This window comes from Geotrypetes seraphini, chromosome 5 (assembly GCF_902459505.1).
Source record: "Geotrypetes seraphini chromosome 5, aGeoSer1.1, whole genome shotgun sequence".
Classification (NCBI taxonomy): domain Eukaryota; kingdom Metazoa; phylum Chordata; class Amphibia; order Gymnophiona; family Dermophiidae; genus Geotrypetes; species Geotrypetes seraphini.
Genome location: NC_047088.1, coordinates 53,211,046 through 53,229,788, shown reverse-complemented (window position 1 = coordinate 53,229,788; position 18,743 = coordinate 53,211,046). Strand labels below are relative to the sequence as shown.

General features: G+C 42.3%; 1 protein-coding gene across 7 annotated transcripts in view; it reads left to right on the top strand.

Annotated features, from left to right (window-relative positions):
* Window positions 1-18,743, top strand: part of RPS6KA6 (ribosomal protein S6 kinase A6) — a 247,171-nt gene that overhangs the window by 178,512 nt on the left and 49,916 nt on the right. For 4 of the 7 annotated variants that reach the window (XM_033946594.1, XM_033946590.1, XM_033946587.1 and 1 more), the window contains 2 exons: window positions 2,141-2,265; window positions 12,678-12,803. In XM_033946594.1, coding sequence (XP_033802485.1) covers window positions 2,141-2,265; window positions 12,678-12,803 — 251 coding nt within the window. The remainder of the gene's footprint in view (window positions 1-2,140; window positions 2,266-12,677; window positions 12,804-18,743) is intronic. The other 3 variants (XM_033946591.1, XM_033946589.1, XM_033946593.1) reach the window with 2 other exon arrangements.

Genomic DNA, 18,743 nt, shown 5'->3' with positions numbered 1-18,743 from the left:
TTCGTCAACACTTAGGGCTCCTTTTACAAAGCCGCGCTAGGGCTTTAATGTGTAGAATAGCGCGCGCTAGCTGCTACCACCTCCTTTTGAGCAGGCGGTAGATTTTTGGCTAGCGTGCGCTAATCTGGTGCATGCGCTAAAACCGCTAGCACGGCTTTGTTAAAGGAGCCCTTAATGTTTGGCCCTGGTACTGGATATTGACAATATTTGCAAGAAAATGAGCTAGAGATGGTGCTTGTCCCATTTGTTGTTTTTTTTAATGCTTGTAATTTAATTCTGTCATTGTGCAGTTGTTTTTAAATACTCACTTAGTATTTTCCAAATTTCAACATCATCAGCAATAAAACAGCTATTTTTCTGTATTTTGATTAAAGCTTCAGAAATGGGTTTCAGGATTCTCAGCATATCTTCAACATTTATCTTAAACCTGATGTTAAGGATTTTGGTCGTAAAAGTGCCATCTATTTTCTCTTGAATTTGTTCACAAACTGTCATCAGAATAGGCCAGTTTTGGATATACTGCTCAAAATAGTCCACTAAAGAGTTTCATCTAACATCTTGTGGTAGTGTTAGCTTGGTTCCATCTATTCTTTTCAGAACTGCTGCTGCAAAATTATTATTATGGATGTATTTAGCAATTTCAATGACACTGAAGTCTTTGGCTAGGAGGTGCAGTAAATGATCACTGCAGCCATATGTTACTAACTTGGCATTTTCTTTAAGTTCTTCTAAATTTCTTCTCATCTTGGATACATTTGCGGCCTTTGTCTGTGACTAAACTGCATACAAGACATTTGAATTTTTGTTCACATTTTATTATAGCTTTTGCTGTTACTTCTTGTAAATATTCTGCTGTATGTGCATGTCCTGAGATATCAATTGTTTCTACAAGAAAGACATTCCCTTCTTCTGTTATGCAAGCACATACAACAGGATCATTGTGGACTTTACTTCACTTATCAAGACTTAGCTTAACATTTTTACCCTTTATACCAGGGGTGTCCAACCTTTTGGCTTCCCTGGGCCGCATTGGCCGGAAAAAAATGTTTCTAGCTCCACACAAACGTGCAAATGCTGCTGCAAGACAGAGGAGGGAGCCGGCAAGATGGTAAACACCCGGGGGCAACAGAGGAAAACATTGCATCGCCCTCGTCTGGGGCCGCACAAAATACTTCACGGGGCCGCATGCATTCCTTGGGCCGCAGGTTGGATACCTCTGCTTTAGACCCAGTGTCGTAGACAGGCAGTCAATTTATGGTGGGCCTGAGCCCAAAGTGGGTGGGCATCTCTTTCCCTCCCTACCCACTCAATCCCAGCATGTGCAGGGGCCTCTCTCTTTCCCTCTCTTCCAACCCCCAGCTCATTTTGCATGCATGCGTGTCTTACTCATTAGTAGAGGAACTTCATTAAAATATTCCCAAACTGGATCTCTCTTATGACATGCTATCATTATAGGTTTATAATATGATAAACCTCAGGCTATATACACAAAGATCCCAAGATTTGCTCAAAAGGTTTCACTTTCATTTATATTGCTTGACCCTCCCTCCTCACACTTAGCTTCTTGTGCAGATATATAAACTTAGCACTTAAGAGGTAAGGGGTTGATTCTGTATACATCAATTTGCAAAGGAGCAATGAGGCTAAGGTCTTTTTCTCAATTCTGTATATTTTATAACATTTTTGCTATGAAGAAGCATGTTATCTCTGCAGTCACAAATTCACAGTTTTGAGAAATGCCAAACCATGCATCTATGACAATATCTTCTAGATAGAAAAATTATGACAGTATGAATGGATTATTGGAATTCATTTACCCAAAAATTTAAACATTGCATGAATATACAGCTTCATGCTACATAATTAAAAAATAGTTATTATTTCATGATGAATAACTTTTGGACTATGATATCTTAAATAGAAAACTAGAAAATCTGCTTTTCTGAGGAAAAATCAATTTTAAAAAATCCACCTTTTTTAATCATTGATTTTTATCTACCCTGTCTTACCTCAATGAGGTGTATTGATGATTGTTTCTCGAAAAAAATCAATATTAAAACATTGCCAAAAAGAGGGGTTTTTTCATTAATAAGTAAATATGTAATGTAATTCTTCCATTATTTGCATCTTGAATATCCAGACTCTCCAGGAGTTCCTCCAAGTGCTAATGCACACCAGCTTTTCAAAGGATTTAGCTTTGTTGCAACATCTACCATAGAAGAACATAAAATCTCCTCCCTCAGTAGCGTATTGCCTGTAGTCCAGGTAATTTGCATTTCTTTTCTTTTTGTTGAGTATTGAAGATTTATAACATCTAATAATATTGCACAAGTTTGTTTTATGATAGGATTCATTGCAAGAATGAGCATGCCATATTATGCCAATTGTTTCTTTATCTACTTTGTATAGCTTTGAAATCATAGTATATCTGTTTGGTCAGTGGAATAAATATATATATCTCTTTAAATAATTGCTTTTTCTGAAGAACCATACTAATACAAATGTTAAATTTTATCCTTACACAGCAGAAAATAGCACAAATGGCTCTATGAAATGGTTTGTAGAAACAAAATTTGTTAATGGACCCAAGATAGGCCATGTTTAGGCAGATACCTGCATTATGAATAATCTTGATCACAGACTATTGTACCACACAGCCCTGTTTTGACTAATGCTAATCAAGGTATCTGGGCATGATGTTTTAACAAGTACATGAGCTAGATGCACCCCAGATTTACCCTGGTTGAGCTAAATGGTACAATTCTGTTGGAACATTCATCTAGCTGACCTTTGATGCAGACGTTTTGCTACAACATGGCCTGTGGCAGGTCCATTAATAAATGTTGTTCCTTCACATCTGTTTTTGGGGCCATTTGTGCTATTTTCTGCTGTACTTCATCCAGAGGTGCTTATTCCCTCTCCTGGTCCAAATTTTTTCCTTAAAAATACCTGTGATTGGCTTCATTTGTTAATTATAATTGTCAAATAAGTTTATTTTTTTTTCCAAATCAGTTTATTAAATGAGAAAGTCCAAACAAACAGAGCAAGTGATATAGCATTTTCAGTATACAGGAAAAAAAACCCCAAACAGACAAACAACAAAACACCCGAACGGGCGGAGACCGGTATTGATTTAATATTGTTTTTTAAACTTTGCTGCTCCACTATTTACATTAATCATGTCAAGCTTTATTATTATCAAGATATTTTTTAAAGCGTGGTAAATGTTCTAGGAACTAAAAACAGCATTGATCATGACCAAGTTGAGGAATGAAAAGAGATCCTGGGAGTCCAGCAGGATGCAAGGATTTATTAAAAATCAAACATCAGATTAATTCAGGCACTCGTAATGACCTGACACAGCTATGTTTCAGTGTGTCAGGGGTCTGTAATTGTATAACATATGACATTGAGTACTCAAATTGCCAAAAATGCCAAAAATGACCACACAAAAAGGCCCACAGTAATTGGCTGGGGACTAAAAACACGGCTGAACCCCAGTAAGCATGTTAGGTTTGGAAGGGGAGGCATTGGTAGGGTTATTTGTGTGTGTGTGTATGGGGGGGGTGTTATTGAGGTGGTGTTAGAGGGAAAAGGACTATTGCTGGGGTGAATGGGTGACTGGGAAAGTGATTGGAGGGTTGTGAGAAGTAGGAGGAGCTGGATATGGTGAGCACTGAGAAGGTAAGAGCGGGAAGGCAATTTTTCGGAGGATGAGAAGGGAGGGGGTGTATATATGGATGCATGTGTGTATAAAAAATTTTTGAGGGAATTTTGGCAGTTTGGGTTTGGGATACGGTTCAGTAATTCTTTTCTTGTTGGAGGCTGATACCTGGAGGCATGTCTTCTATGGTTCATATTTGGCGCTGCTGGCATTACTTCAAACTTTTCTTACGTGACGGTAACTGCACGAGCAATGGGTATGCCATTTTGTGCCAGACCTTTGTTTTTTTCTGGCTTTGTGGAATGACCATGGTGAGCCATTCAATTGCTGGATAGCGTAAGGAGCTATGGCTGTGTAGCTGTTCATTCTGGAGCCTATCCACTGTTATAACATGGTGGGATGATGCCAGGAGCTGCAGGAGTATGGCAGTGAGCCCCAGTGATTGCTGGCTATCAATCCCATTTATCTGGTGAGCTTTATTGTGCTCCTCTCCCCTAAACCACTTAACCTCCAACCATCACACCAGTCACATTTCAGTTTTACCACCTCACCCTCTCTCTTCTCCCCCACCCTCTTCTCAGCCTTACAGCTACTACACTCTCTCCTATTCATACAGAGATCCCCACTCTACTTATATGCATCTCTACCACTGCGTAGCCCCATGCCTCTCCCACACTCTCTCATATCCTCCTTCTCTTGCTCTCTGCTGGGGACATCGATCCTAAAACCGGTCCTCCCAATCATCCCTCGGCCTATTCGTGGGGATCACACTGTAATCTAACAAATCTTATTTCTGTTCCCCTCCTTCCTCGTTCCTTCATGCCCTTCTCATGTGCCTTGTGGAAACCCCGCTCCATATCCAACAAACTTACAGCATGATCTCTTTATCTCTAAAAAGCTCCACCTTCTAGCACTAACTGAAACCTGGCTCTGCCCTGAAGACTCCGCTTCAGCTGCCACCCTGTGTCATGGAGAGGGTACCTTTTCTCACACACACACCTTGCCCGGATGGTCACAGAGGCGGTGTTGGACTCTTACACTCACCATCTTGTAAATATCAACCCCTTCTTCTGCCTCAGTCTCGCTGTTCTCCTTCCTTTGAAGTTCACTCCATCCGTCTATTTGCCCCCCTGTCTCTCAGAGTAGCGGTTACTTACCGACCCCCTGACAAATCCCTCTCCTCCTTCCTCAACGAGTTTGACTCCTAGCTCTCCTCCTTTCTTGAACTCTCTTCTCCCTCCCTTATTCTCGGTGACTTCAACATCCATGCGGATGAGCCTTCTGACTCCTATACATGCGATCTTTCCCTTCTCCAGACAAAAGCCCCCAGGATCGCAATGCAACCAGCCCTCCCCCCCACACACACACATCTCTGCAGAACCTTGCAATCTCACTCGCTCTGCTCTTTGTTTTCTGCCCGCACACTTTGCGCTCCCCCAGCCCCGAGATTGGACCCCACTGGCTTTGCCCCTGTGTGCCTCCCTAGCAAAAGCAGGGCAGCAGGACGTGCAGGACGCCGAGCATGAAGTTGAAGGCGGTGGCGGGCGGGTGACAAGCAGCGGGGAAGGGATCAGAAGCTCGTTCCTGCCTAGGCCCATGCTACTTTCTGAATGGCTCCTGTCAGTTATCGCGAATCCCACAAGAACTGGCGGCAGCCATTCATAAAGCAGAGCAGGCCCAGGTAGGAAAACTCGCTCCTGCTGGCCAATACTCCGCTGGACCATCAGGCTATAAGGGACATTTAAAAAGGTACAATGGAGTGGGGGTGTTTTAAAAAGGTAACTTCGCTGTATAAGACGCACAGACATTTCCACCCACTTTTGAGTGGAAAAAAATGTGTGTCTTATGGAGCAAAAAAATATGATAGTTACCTGTAGCAGGTGTTAACCGAGGACAGCAGGCAGATAGTCTCACAACTCTCCCACCTCCCCTAGTTGGCTTCTAGCTTTGTTACTGAACTGATGGTTCCATGAGCCAGCTGGGAAGGCACAGATGCATGCGTGGGTTGGACGGTCTTCAAGTTTTTAAAATGACAGTGCACTTGTTGACTTTCCATACCGGGGCTCCATGGATGACGTCACCCACATATCTGCCTGCTGTGTTTGGATGACACCTATTACAAGTAAGTAACTTTGCTATTTTTGCAAATTATACTCTTTTTCATATTTTCATCTTTACAATAATGTAAATGACAATATTTAACACTGATATATTATGACATATTGTTAGATATGACATTCTTTCACAGTCCTGATGTTTTACCATCAAAGTATTGACTATTTCTAGATTGTAACTTCAACCACTGCGTTATTCACAGACCATTGTTTGTCTGTGCTTTCCAAAATAAAAAGGCAATGGGTTCTTTTTCCAGACTTCTGTTAATGCTGTTGCCCCATGCACAACTTTATTTTGGTGGGGCTTCCCAGTGCAGAGATGAAAGCTCCACTCTTTTTCCATTTTATTTTGCAGAATTCTCCCACACCTTCCATGGGCAACAGCAACACAAATCAAATAATTAAAATCATGCTTCCCTCAGCATAAAGCAAACTGTTTCAAAATAAAAGCCTGGGCGGGAGATCATTTCCTTAGTTCCTCATCACAACTAGCTTGTGTCCAAAAAAACATACTGCCCAAGAAACAAGTGGACAGTTAGTCCACAAGGTCATTCTAACATAAAAACATAGAAATATGATGGCAGATAAAAGCCAAACGGCCCATCCGCAATAACCATTATCTCTTTCTCTCTCTAAGAAATCCCACATGCCTATCCCTCATAAGAACATAAGAATTGCCGCTGCTGGGTCAGACCAGTGGTCCATCGTGCCCAGCAGTCTGCTCACGCGGCGGCCCTTAGGTCAAAGACCGTCGCCCTAACTGAGACTAGCTCTACCTGCGTATGTTCTGGTTCAGCAGGAACTTGTCTAACTTTGTCATGAATCCCTGAAGGGTGTTTTCCCCTATGACAGACTCCGGAAGAGCGTTCCAGTTTTCTACCACTCTGGATGAAGAATTTCCTTACGTTTGTACGGAATCTATCCCCTTTTAACTTTAGAGAGTGCCCTCGTTCTCTCTACCTTGGAGAGGATGAATAACCTGTCTTTATCTACTAAGTCTATTCCCTTCATTATCTTGAATGGTTCGATCATTTCCCCTCTGTCTCCTCTTTTCAAGGGAGAAGAGGCCCAGTTTCTCCAATCTCTCATTGTACGGCAACTCCTCCAACCCCTTAACCATTTTAGTCGCTCTTCTTTGGACCCGTTCGAGTAGTGCCGTGTCCTCCTTCATGTACGGCAACCAGTGCTGGACGCAGTACTCCAGGTACTCCTCTGGCTTTGTGACTTCATACATTTTAGAAGTCTTTTTAAACATTTGTTTTTTGAATTCAGACACAGCCTCTGTGTCCACCACCTCCTCCAGGAGACCGTTCCACACATCCACCACCCTTTCTGTGAAAATGTATTTCCTTAGATTACTCCTGAGCCTATCACCACTTAACATCATCCTATGCTCTCTCATGCCAGAACTTCCTTTCAAATTAAAAGAGCTTTGACTCATGCACATTAAGCCATGTAGATATTTAAACATTTCTATCATATCTCCCCTTTCCCGCCTTTCCTACAAAGTATCCATATTGAGATCTTTAAGTCTGTCCCCATACGCCTTATAATGAAGACCATGTACCATTTTAGTAGCCTTCCTCTGGACCGACTCCATCTTTTTTATATCTTTTTGAATGTGCGGTCTCTAGAATTGTACATAATATTCTAAGTGAGGTCTTACCAGAGCCTTATACAGGGACATCAATACTTCCTTTTTTCCTATTGGCCTTACCTCTTCTTATGCACCCTAGTATCCTTCTAGCTTTCTCCGTCATCTTTTTAACCTGTTTGGCCACCTTAAAATCATCACATACAATCTCACCCAAGTCCCGCTCTTCTGTCATGTACATAAGTTCTTCACCCCCACTGGTACCAATCCTTCAGGTTTTTGCAGCCCAAATGTATGACCTTGTATTTATTAGCATTAAGTTTTAGCTGCCAAATTTCAGACCATTCTTCAAGCTTCACTAGGTCTGTCTTCATGTTCTTCACACCATCCAGGATGTCTACTCTATTGCAGATTTTGGTATCATCCGCAAAGAGACAAATCTTACCTGACAGCCCTGCAGCAATATCACTTATAAAAATGGCACACCACTAGTAACAATGCTATACATTTTTGCATATTCATAACAAATATTTAAAGATAGCTGCACATACCTCCCTAGGTATAAGTAACAACAGTGAGTACTGTAAGGGAGAGAAAAGGTGAGTCTAAGCTTTAATTACTATTCAGTGGTACCTCGGTTTACGAGTGCACCGGTGTGTGAGTGTTTTGCAAGACGAGCAAAACATTTGCAAAATCGGCACCTCGGAAACCGAGCGTGGCTCGATTTACGAGCACCCCCCCCCCCCCCGGCGATCTGGCCCCCTCCCCCCCCCCCCGCGATCCGGCACCCCCCTGCTGCTTCTTACCGTCTTCTGGGCCTGGGAACCAGCACCGGCATGTCCTGTGGGTTGGTGCCGGTGCCAGAAGATCTGCCTCCTCTTCTTGCTGGGCATTGAGCATCTGCGCATGCTCAAGGCCTGCGAGTTCACGTTCTCTCTAACTTGCTTTTTACATAGTGAAGTAGAATTACTACATTCTGTAAAATATATGGGGCACCTTTAAGTATGATATGCTGGATAATCAGGACTCTGCTGTATATTTATTACACATGGTTTCATTTTATTATTTTTTTGCAAACCAGCATAATACTAGGGTACCACTCCATTCAAACTGTCCTTCCTCTCAATTTTCCAGGTCAGAGACATCACAGATAAATACACATACACTTACACATGTATGCATGCAGAAGGGTTAGAATGTATTGCATGAGCTATTCTTATCATGTTTTCAGTACTTGTTTGCATTCTTAAATATTTATGTGTAATAAATTGAGAATGCAGAATAGACTGTACTTAAGAGATTTAACTGAAATAGCTTATTCTGATTCATATTTGTTGTATTCATGGAGTAGATTTGTCTTAAATTAACATTTATAGTTGATGTAAATTTTAATATTTCTACAGTCTACCTTCTCTTTTGAAACAAATACAAATGTACATGTATAGTAACTGAACATATGATAGTAGAATGGAAAATTAAATAATATAATACATAACAAATGATTACATAGCTTAAAATGCATCAACCAGGACTTTTGTACACCACTGTATATGTGTTTTCATTGAAGACAACTTGAGATCAGATTCAGTAAAGACGTTTCTCTTTTTTTGTTGAGAAATGTCTCCTGAATCTCCCTTAGGGTGTTATTTATTGCATTAAAGGGCAAAAACCATGCATTATTCTCTTAATATAACTTAAATGGCAAATTAATGTATTATTTTGCTATAATGCATGTTAGTGAATGAACAAGCCTGCATAATATTGAAATGCAAAGCATGCATATGTATAGAGTTACCATATGGCTCCAGAAAAAGGAGAACAGATTGAGATATCCGGATTTTACTTCCATTGTTTTCAGTGGAAGTAAAACCCGGATATCTCAATCCATCCTCCTTTTTCTTGAGCCATATGGTAACCCTACATACTGTATGTATGCAAAGCACTTCATGCATTGAACTCTACAAACTGTTTATTCATAGAAATATAAAGCCAACTTTTAAAGCTGGCATTATTTTTCCTTCCCAGGAGCTTCAAAAGCCATCTTAAAAGGCCAGAGCTTTCCATAATGAAGAGTGCTTCCACCAGAGAGATCAGACCCCTCTCCCCTCCCCACCTCTTATATTCCACTTTCCATAGGCCTGTCTTTATCAATTCTCTGGTGGTATAGTGGGTCTCGGACAAGACCAAACACCAATTCTTTAGCAACTCTCCAGACCTTCCCAGTTCACTGATGAGTAATAGTTCACCATGACCAGCAGGTGGAGACTGAGACAAAACCTTTTGGCTATAATACAAGTAGCTGTGCTTCCCCCTAATATATTCAGTCTGTTCTCAGTCTCCAAGCAGGTGTGGTAAGCTGTGCCAGTCTTTCCTGGGTTAGTGTAGGACTGTTGAAAGTTGTTTAGTGCCCTTCTTGTCCCTGTCTGGTGCCAGACTGAGCTTGGAGGGATCCTTTCAGGGGAGTGGAGAATGTCCAAGCAGACTTCATGAGTCGTCACATGCTAGATCCCGGAGAGTGTTGTCTCCATCCCGCAGCCTTCGAGTTGATTGTGCAGACTTGGGGTCACCCAGTCCTGAACCTGATGGCCACAAGTGTCATGCCAAAGCACCCCGGTTCTTCAGTCGGCGCCGGGATGTTCAGGCCAATGGACTGGATGTTCTGGTACAGACTTGGCTAGTGAAAGGCCTCTACGTGTTTCCTCCATGTTCGATGGTGGGCAGAGTTAGTTGCATTGCTCGGCACCCCGGCCACGTGATCCTGGTGGCTCCAGACTGGCCCAGGCACCTGTGGTACACAGATCTGGTTCATCTTCTCATGGCAGATCCTCTCCCACTCCCCCTCTCACCTGATCTTCTGATTCAGGGCCTCATTCCAATGTTCGATCCGGGTCCATTTTGTCTTACGGCTTGGCTCTTGAGAGGGAGCGCCCAGGTAAAAATAAAAAAAGGTTATTCAGATAGCGATTAGAGAATGACACGGTGACAAAATTCATCATCGTTCCCGTCCCCGCGGATAACCGCGGGAAATAATCCCATGTCATTTTCTAGTGTCTATTTCAACCTCGGTCCTTCTACACCAGCATTCTTCAAAGTAAAGCTTGCGGGTCAGTGGTTTTGCCCAATTATACTCTGATTCTTCCCTCTCTCCTTAAAGAATGACATGAAGATGGTTTCCCGCGGTTATCCGTGGGGACGGGAACGGTGATGAATTTTGTCACCGTGTCATTCTCTAATAGCGATCTCCACTCTCTTGGGGTCCCGGAGGCTTTCCACTTCTCGGTCTTATGTGCTTGGCGTGTTTGGCATATTTTTGAGGAGTGGTGTGCTGCACATGGAGTGGTTTCCTCTCGCACTCTTTGCCTCACATCTTGGAGTTCTTTCAGGATGGCCTGGACAGGGGCCTGGCCTGGTCTTCTCTCTGGGTTCAACTTACAGCTTTGTCTGCATTTCGCGGTTTGCTGCAGGCTAAGCATTTAACTTCTTATCCGGACGTGGTTCGCTTTTTGAGAGCGGCCAAATTGCTTTGGCCTCCAGTGCGACCTTCGGTTCTGGCCTGGGATCTCAATCTGGTTCTGTCTATGCTCGTGTGCCTTCCCTTTGAGCCCCTGGGTTCCTACTCATTGAAGGACCTTACTCACAAGGTGGTTTTCCTGGTGGCCATTACTTCTGCGAGATGCTTTTCTGAGTTGCAGTTTTCTCTTGTAGGCCTCCCTTCCTGGAGTTTTCTAGGGAGCATGTTGTTCTGTAGCCTGTTCCTTCCTTTCTGCCAAAGGCGGTTGCACCTTTTCATGTCAATCAGTCTGTGGTCCTTCTGGTCTTGGGTAGTCGGGAGGGCTCTTCGGCGCAAAGGCAGTTGTGCAAGTTGGATGTCTGTCGGAATCTTCGCTCTTATGTTCAGCGGACCGAGGAGTTCCGGAAATCGGATCATCTTTTTGTCCTTTTAGTGGGTCCTTGTAAGGGGGGAGGTGCTTTCAAGGCTACCATTGCACACTGGATCAAGGAGACTATCGCTTCCACATACCTTCTTCATAAGAAGCCTGTTCCGGAATTTCTCAAGGCTCATTCCACTCAGAGTCAGACAGCTTCTTGGGCTGAGTCTTTTCTTGTACTTCCAATGGGTATCTGTAAAGCTGTAGTTTGGTGTTCTCTCCATTCCTTTGTATGACACTACCGTGTAGACGTTCAGGCGCTTCGGGACAAAGTGTTTGGTGAGCGTGTTCTGGTGGCTGCCCTCTGGGGGTCTCACTCATGATGGGTACTGCTTTGGTATTTCTCATCAGTGAACTGGGCTGGTCTGGAGAGTTGCTAAAGAAGGAGAAATTAGGTTCTTATCTGCTTATTTTCTTCCTTTTAGACTCTCCAGACTGGCCCAGTCTGTTGTTCTTTTAGGATGCGCGTGAAGAGTGTGTTTTTTTTTCTGCGGATTCTAGTATTTTTCTAGGGTCAGGGAGATTAAAAAGAACAGCGGTTTTGGCTCATCTGGCATAGCTGGCAAGCTGTGTGGACGTTTGCTGAAGGGGCTTTTTCTATGCAAATTTCAACAGTTAGTTGTTACTCCTGTTCGGAGTGTTGATACTATTATACTTATTACTTCTTAGTTCTGCTTGGCAATTTGACAGACTGAATATATTGGGGGGAAGCACAGCTACTTGTATTACATCCAAAAGATTTTGTCTCAGTCTCCATCTGCTGGTGGGCTATTACCTATCAGTGAACTGGGCTGGTCTGGAGAGTCTTAAAAGAAAAAAATTAACAGGTAAGAACCTAATTTCTCCTTGTTCTTATTTCCACTTGCACAAGGTTCAAAATAGTGCTGTCAACCACTGATGGTGGTCTTGTAGTACTACCACTAGGGGTCAAGCTGCAATATAATTACAGAAGGCCTTCAGGAGTTTGGGGATCTTCATGGGGAGAAGAAATGAAAGGTGTGCTCATATTGAGAAACTAAAACTCTGTTAAGAAGGTTTAGGAGCATCAGACTGTGAATTAGCAGTCCTTTGTCCTTCTGGAACTGATTAACACAGCTTGCGAGATTTATCACAAGTTGCGTTATTCATTTTATCATGGGATCAGTAACCTATTGTACTGAGTCATCATAGATTAGTGACTCCTGTGGCAAACTAAGCTATGGTAAAATACCATATTTAACCATAGCTTAGTATCTCCCCTCCCCCAACCCTTTAGAAAAAAGATTGTCAATATCCAACAAGCATCTTATAAAGGATCTGTCCCAGTTTAGGAGCTGGTTAAACGTAGGTTGTTTTTACTTGTTATATTTTCTAAATATCATATTTTATTTGTTAAGCAGTTTCATGGAAATGGTGCACGATTTACTGATATGTATGAACTGAAGGAGGATATTGGGGTTGGCTCCTACTCTGTATGTAAGCGATGCGTACATATAATTACAAACATGGAGTTCGCTGTCAAGGTAAAGACTTAATAATTGGTTTATCTGCATGCCTTCACTTTGTTACTAATTAGTTCTAAAAACAAATGTATCCCATGGTTTAAGATTCAAAAATAAGCTTAGTCAATTTGCTTAATTTAGAGCAGTGCTTCTCAACCTAGTCCTTGGGGCATGAGTCAGAATTGTATACCTTGCCCCCTTGATATGCAAATCTATGAAGATCTTCAAAAAGTTTCCACACTTATTTTTTTAAACACTATTTATTAAATATCTCAAAAGCAAATTTCATAACTTTTCCACATAATCACCGTTTTGTGATACATTTTTCCCAGTGTCCTACTAACTTCTTAATGCCATCAGAAAAGAATGTTTTTGATGAAAACATGAAAGTGCGGAAACCTTTTGAATAATCTTCGTGTATCATACATATTTATAGTGGCTATCTTAAAAACCCAGCTGACTGGGTTTAGAGATATGATGTTGCATGTAAGGGAGAATAATGTAACTTAACAAAAGCATATTATCTCTTTGATTTTGAACTTTGTACACAAAATATTTTTCTGTTGATGCCTCAGTCATTTTGAATCTCTGGCCTTGCTCTCCCAATAGAACTGCTTAATCTTAGTGAAACCCTGGTAGACTCAATAAGGGGGTGGAGGAGAAATAACTTAAAGGAAGAGGACAACATATAGCAAAGCATGAAAAGGAGCTTTTTTCCTTTAAGAAAATAACTTTTTGTTTTAATTTATTCAGAAATTTGTTATACTGCTATTCTTACGAAAAATCAAAGCAGTTTACATTGTGTTAATATTTAAAGTGAACTAAGATGAAATGCTGCTGCTATTGGATTTTTGGATATTATGATATTATGCTATATAGTGTGTACAAAAATTTAAATGATGGCAGATAAAGTACCTGCATAGCCCATCCAGTTTACTAAAGAAGATGACCAGAGCTGCACCCGCTAATCTGCATGGGCCCAAGTCACCCATGCTTAAACACTGGCTGCCAAGACTCTTCCATGCCAATCGTATAAGCAGCAAAATAACATTCTTTGGCCTAGATTCACTAAACTCACTTTTCCGATCCGATACGTGGGCTGAGTCTTGCTGGGTGAGCAATTCACTAAAGAGTCCCCATGCAAATGATTTGATCGGACGTGCCCACAAGCGATCCCACAGATCGCTGTAGAGCGATTGAGACGCATGCGGAGGAAGCATTTCAACTTCATGAGCCCCACTCCCGCTCTGCATTTAGGCAGTGACTTGGGGAGCCCCTCCCACTTTATAATGTCCACCCAATCAGCACTACAGGGGGAAAGTTACCAATAATAATAATAATAATAACTTTATTCTTATATACCGCCAACAATCTTGCGACTTCTAGGTGGTTTACAATGAAGATAAATTGCACAGACATCGAATTACAGAGTGTAGCGGTGAATATCTGATAGTAGCAACAATAAAAATAACAACAGTTTATATATTGCAGGACCGTGAAGTTCCATGCGGTTTACAATGAATTAGAAAAATTCCATAAATTGTGAGGAACATTCATAGTTAGAGATTAGAGGTTAACAAGTGGAATGCACTTCATTATATGCTAGCAGTTTTTGATTGAATTCTTCAGGGCTTTGCTAGTTAAAAATTGCTTGCCCAACAACTCAAATTACTGTTGTTTTAGGACTTTCGCTTTGCAGCCAGACTATGGAACAGAACACGCTTTAAATCTTCAGATTAAAACTGCGGGCCGGCAGAGAGGCAGGGTGACAGAGAGCAGGGTGCTTTTTGCACAAGGGAGATGTTTTATTTTGATGGTTTCAGGGCTCGGATTTCAGGGCAGCAGAGAGCAGGACAGTCAGCAAGGACGTGAGTGACTGGTCCTCAGCATTCACTTCTTTTTGGATCAGCCAGCCCAATAGGTGTTTCTTCTTCTGTTTAGTGAATCACTGCCTTCCTACTTTGCATGCCATTTCCCCTCATTTGAATGTGCGGATCAGATCGGGCAGAAGGTTAGTGAATCGGGTCGGAGAAGGCTCGCAAACTAGTCGGGATACGATCGGTGAGCTTAGTTTGGGCCTTTTTGTTTTATGTATTTGTTTGTTTTAGCCCATCCTGCTGACATAGTAACATATTAAATGACAGCAGATAAAGATATGAACAGTCCATCCAGTCTGCCCATTAGTTACATGCTTTATAAATCATGATTAAATTAAATTGTCTTTTTTCTTTGATATTTCTGGGCTATAGACCATAAAGTTAACTGGGTACTGTCCTTAGGTTCCAACTACTGGAGTTACCATTGAAGCTCACACCAACCTATCGAACCACCTTGTCATTTGTGAAATATATATACCATAAAGTCTGCCCAGCAACATCCTCATGTTTCACGTTACTGGAGGTTCCATCAATGCCCTCCCTATCCCATCCTACACTGAATTTCCTTATATGGGGCACAGATCGTGTAAGTTTGCCCAATACCAGCCTCGTTCCTCAGTTTATACCATTCATTTTCTAATTGGAGATCCTCTGTGTTCATCCCATACTTTTTTTTTTAAATTCTGTCACCGTTTTCCTTTCTACCACCTCCCTTGGAAGGACATTCCAGGCATCATCCACCCTCTCCGTGAAAAATAATTTCCTAATATTACTCCTAAGTCTATCTCCCTGCCTTCTAGTTTTACTATTTTCTCTTCTCTGAAAAGGATTTGGACCTAGATTCACAAAACTAACTAATCTGTAACGATGGTCGCAAAACTGGTTTTGCGATCGTTCATGTTCCCTGACCTGATTCACTAAACTGCTGTCCAATGAATCTCCGATCTGATCCACCTATGAAATTAGTAAAACCCCATGCAAAATAGCCATGCGATTGATTCACTAACAATTGCTTGGCTATTTTGAATTGGGTTTTACTATCCTAAAATCTGACTGCTGCAGACCTGTCGGTAACTGTGTTACCAACAGGTCTGCCTGTTTTGGGTGGAGTTTTTTTTCTTGTTTTTTTTAAATGGTACTGATATTTTGCATTTATTACACACGCAAAATATATGGCCAATGAAAAAAAAGCCTTCCCCCAAACAAAGCGCTCCCTCCCTTCCTTCCTCCGCGAACCCAAAAAAATGGCAGGAGGGATGCCCACTTCCTCCTGTCATCGGCGCTCCCTAAGGAAGTCCCTGAGCCAATCAGGGTCTTAGGCCCCTCCCCGTGCATCACATGATGTACCGTGGCAGGGCCTAAGGAACGCATTGCATTGGAGGAGGACACAGGAGGGACTGAGCACCCCTCTTGCTCCAACTTGGTAAAGGAATGGGGTTAGGGAGAGGTGGCCTCCGCCTCTGCTGTCCGGTGGCAGGAGGGAGTGGGCATCCCTCCTGCCATTTGTTTTTGGGGGGAAGGAAGGAGTGGGCTTCCCTCCTGCCATATTTTTAAATGGGTGTTCAGCGTGGGTGCGGGCAAAGAGGAGGCCGATGGTAGGAGGGACCAGGCATCCCTCCTGCCATAAATTTGGCAGCGGGCGGGTGACAGAAGCCTTGACAGCAGTGATAGGAGGCTGCTTCTCCTGTCACTACTGTCAGGGCTCTGCCCCGACTCAATCGCTCACTAAACGATTGAGTTGGGGAGTTTGCATGCAAATGATTTGCATCTCTGTGCAAATCATTTGCATGCAAACAAGATAGTGAATCATTCGCTGTTTCAAAATCGGCCAGAGAATTGGCCAACAGCAATTGAATCGCAATCTTTAGTGATTCTGGGCCTTGGTTTTATATTAATACCTTTCACTGAATGCATTACATAATTAATAACAAACAAATAAAACTCACATAATGACACATCAATGAATAATTAGCAAAACACAATGATATTCTAAAATAAAACTAACTAAACAAAGTTTCAATTGGCTGTCCTAAATTTCAACACATCATTAAGCAATCTACTATAGGAAGGGACTCATGATAGCACATGAGGGCTAAATAGCCCATCCAATCTGCCCATCCACAACATCCTCCTCTCCCTAAGAGATTCCACTTGCCTGTCTCACACTTTCTTGAACTCAGACACAGTCTTTGTCCTAACCACCTTGACCAGGAAACTATTCCACGCATCTACCACCCTTTCTGTAAAACAGTATTTCCTTAGATTACTCCTGAGCCTATCACCTCCTTAACTTCATCCTGTACTCTCTCCTTCCTGAGGTTTCCTTCATTAAAAAAGACTCATCTCCTGAACATTAATGCCAAGGAGATATTTAAACATCTCTATCATATCCCCTCTCTCCCATCTTTCTTCCAGAGTATACATATTAAGGTCTCTAAGTCTGTCCCCATATGCTTTATGATAAAACGAAAAATGAGAATAAGCACAGGGGTGAGCTAATTCCAAATGCAAAGATCTACCAGAATGCAAAATAAGAAGTCTCTTGTAAGTTAAGTGACATGAATATATTACATTTACTATTTCATCTGCCTTGGATGTGTACAGATGTACCTGTTTAATTGTGATAGTAAATAATGGTGTGATAATTTGTTTGTTTTGGTTTTTTTTCCAATTCTTTATTCATTTTTCATCTTACATCAGGTATGCAATATTACATCAATTGAATCATACAGATCACTTGAAATTCATTCTATTATCATCTTAAATACATAAATTATCTCCCTTATGATATTAATTGTGCCACTTAACAAAGTTGTCCTCCTTATATTCAATATGTCTCTTTATTTTGTGCACTATTTAAAGGTGTTATAAATAGAATCTTTGTAGTGGGCTTAACAGTACGTGCTAATGCTGCTATGGTTCATTATTTGCTTCAAGATCTGTTTTATACAATGGACTGAGCCACAGATCGTGTACAATAATGATGTTAATGTGTGGTAACTTTTAGTAAATAACCTCCATAGATTCTTGTTGCTAACTTGCTACATACTGAATAGATCAGGGGTGCCCACACTTTTTGGGCTTGCGAGCTACTTTTAAAATGACTACCGTATTTGCCGGCGTATAAGACGACTTTTTAGTACCTTAAAATCCTCCCCAAAGTCGGGGGTCGTCTTATACGCCGGGTACAGTTTACATGCCCTTACTTGCGGGGCTGGATGTACTCAGTCGCGCGGCTCTTCTTCTCCCTACCTTCTCTGCTTGCAGCACAGAGCTGAACGGAAGTCTTCCCGACGTCAGCGCTGACGTCGGAGGGGAGGGAGGGCTTAAACAAAGCTTAAACAAAGCCCTCCCTCCCTCCGACGTCAGCGCTGACGTCGGGAAGACTTCCGTTCGGCTCTGCTGCAGGCATGGCAGGTAAGGAGAGAGAGAGTACCAAGAGAGAGGGGCGGCCGCCCCGCCCCGGTTGCAGCACAGCCGGCCAGGTCCCCTTACTTTTGTGGCACTTCCCCGACCGACCGATAACAGCCCGGGTCCGACAATCCTCCCTGCCCTGTAGCCGCGAATCTAAATTACCTTCTTACAGCAGCTGTAAGAAGGTAATTTAGATTCGCGGTTAAGGGCAGGGAAGTTTGTCGGACCCGGGCTGTTGTCGGTCGGTCGGGGAAGTACCACAAAAGTAAGGGGACCTGGCTGGCTGTGCTGCACCCGGGGCGGTAGAGAAGGGGGGGGGGGGAAGGACTCTGAAAGCACTTGAAGACAGAGGAGGGAGAAGAACGCTGAAAGCACATGGGGGAATACAAAGGGGTGGAGAAGGAAGAAGGGGTCGTCTTATACGGCGAGTATAACACAAAACTCTATTTTTTAACTAAAAGTTGGGGGGTCGTCTTATACGCCCAGTCGTCCTATACGCCGGCAAATACGGTAAGTCAAAATGATCTACCAACAATAAAATTTTAAAAAACACATAGTACACTGTACGCAAAGAAAGTGTTAATTATCATTTATATTCCGATATTTTTTCAAAGAGGTCAAGGCAGATGACTCTGCAATGTCACCTCAGTAACAACCATACAGAAATAGA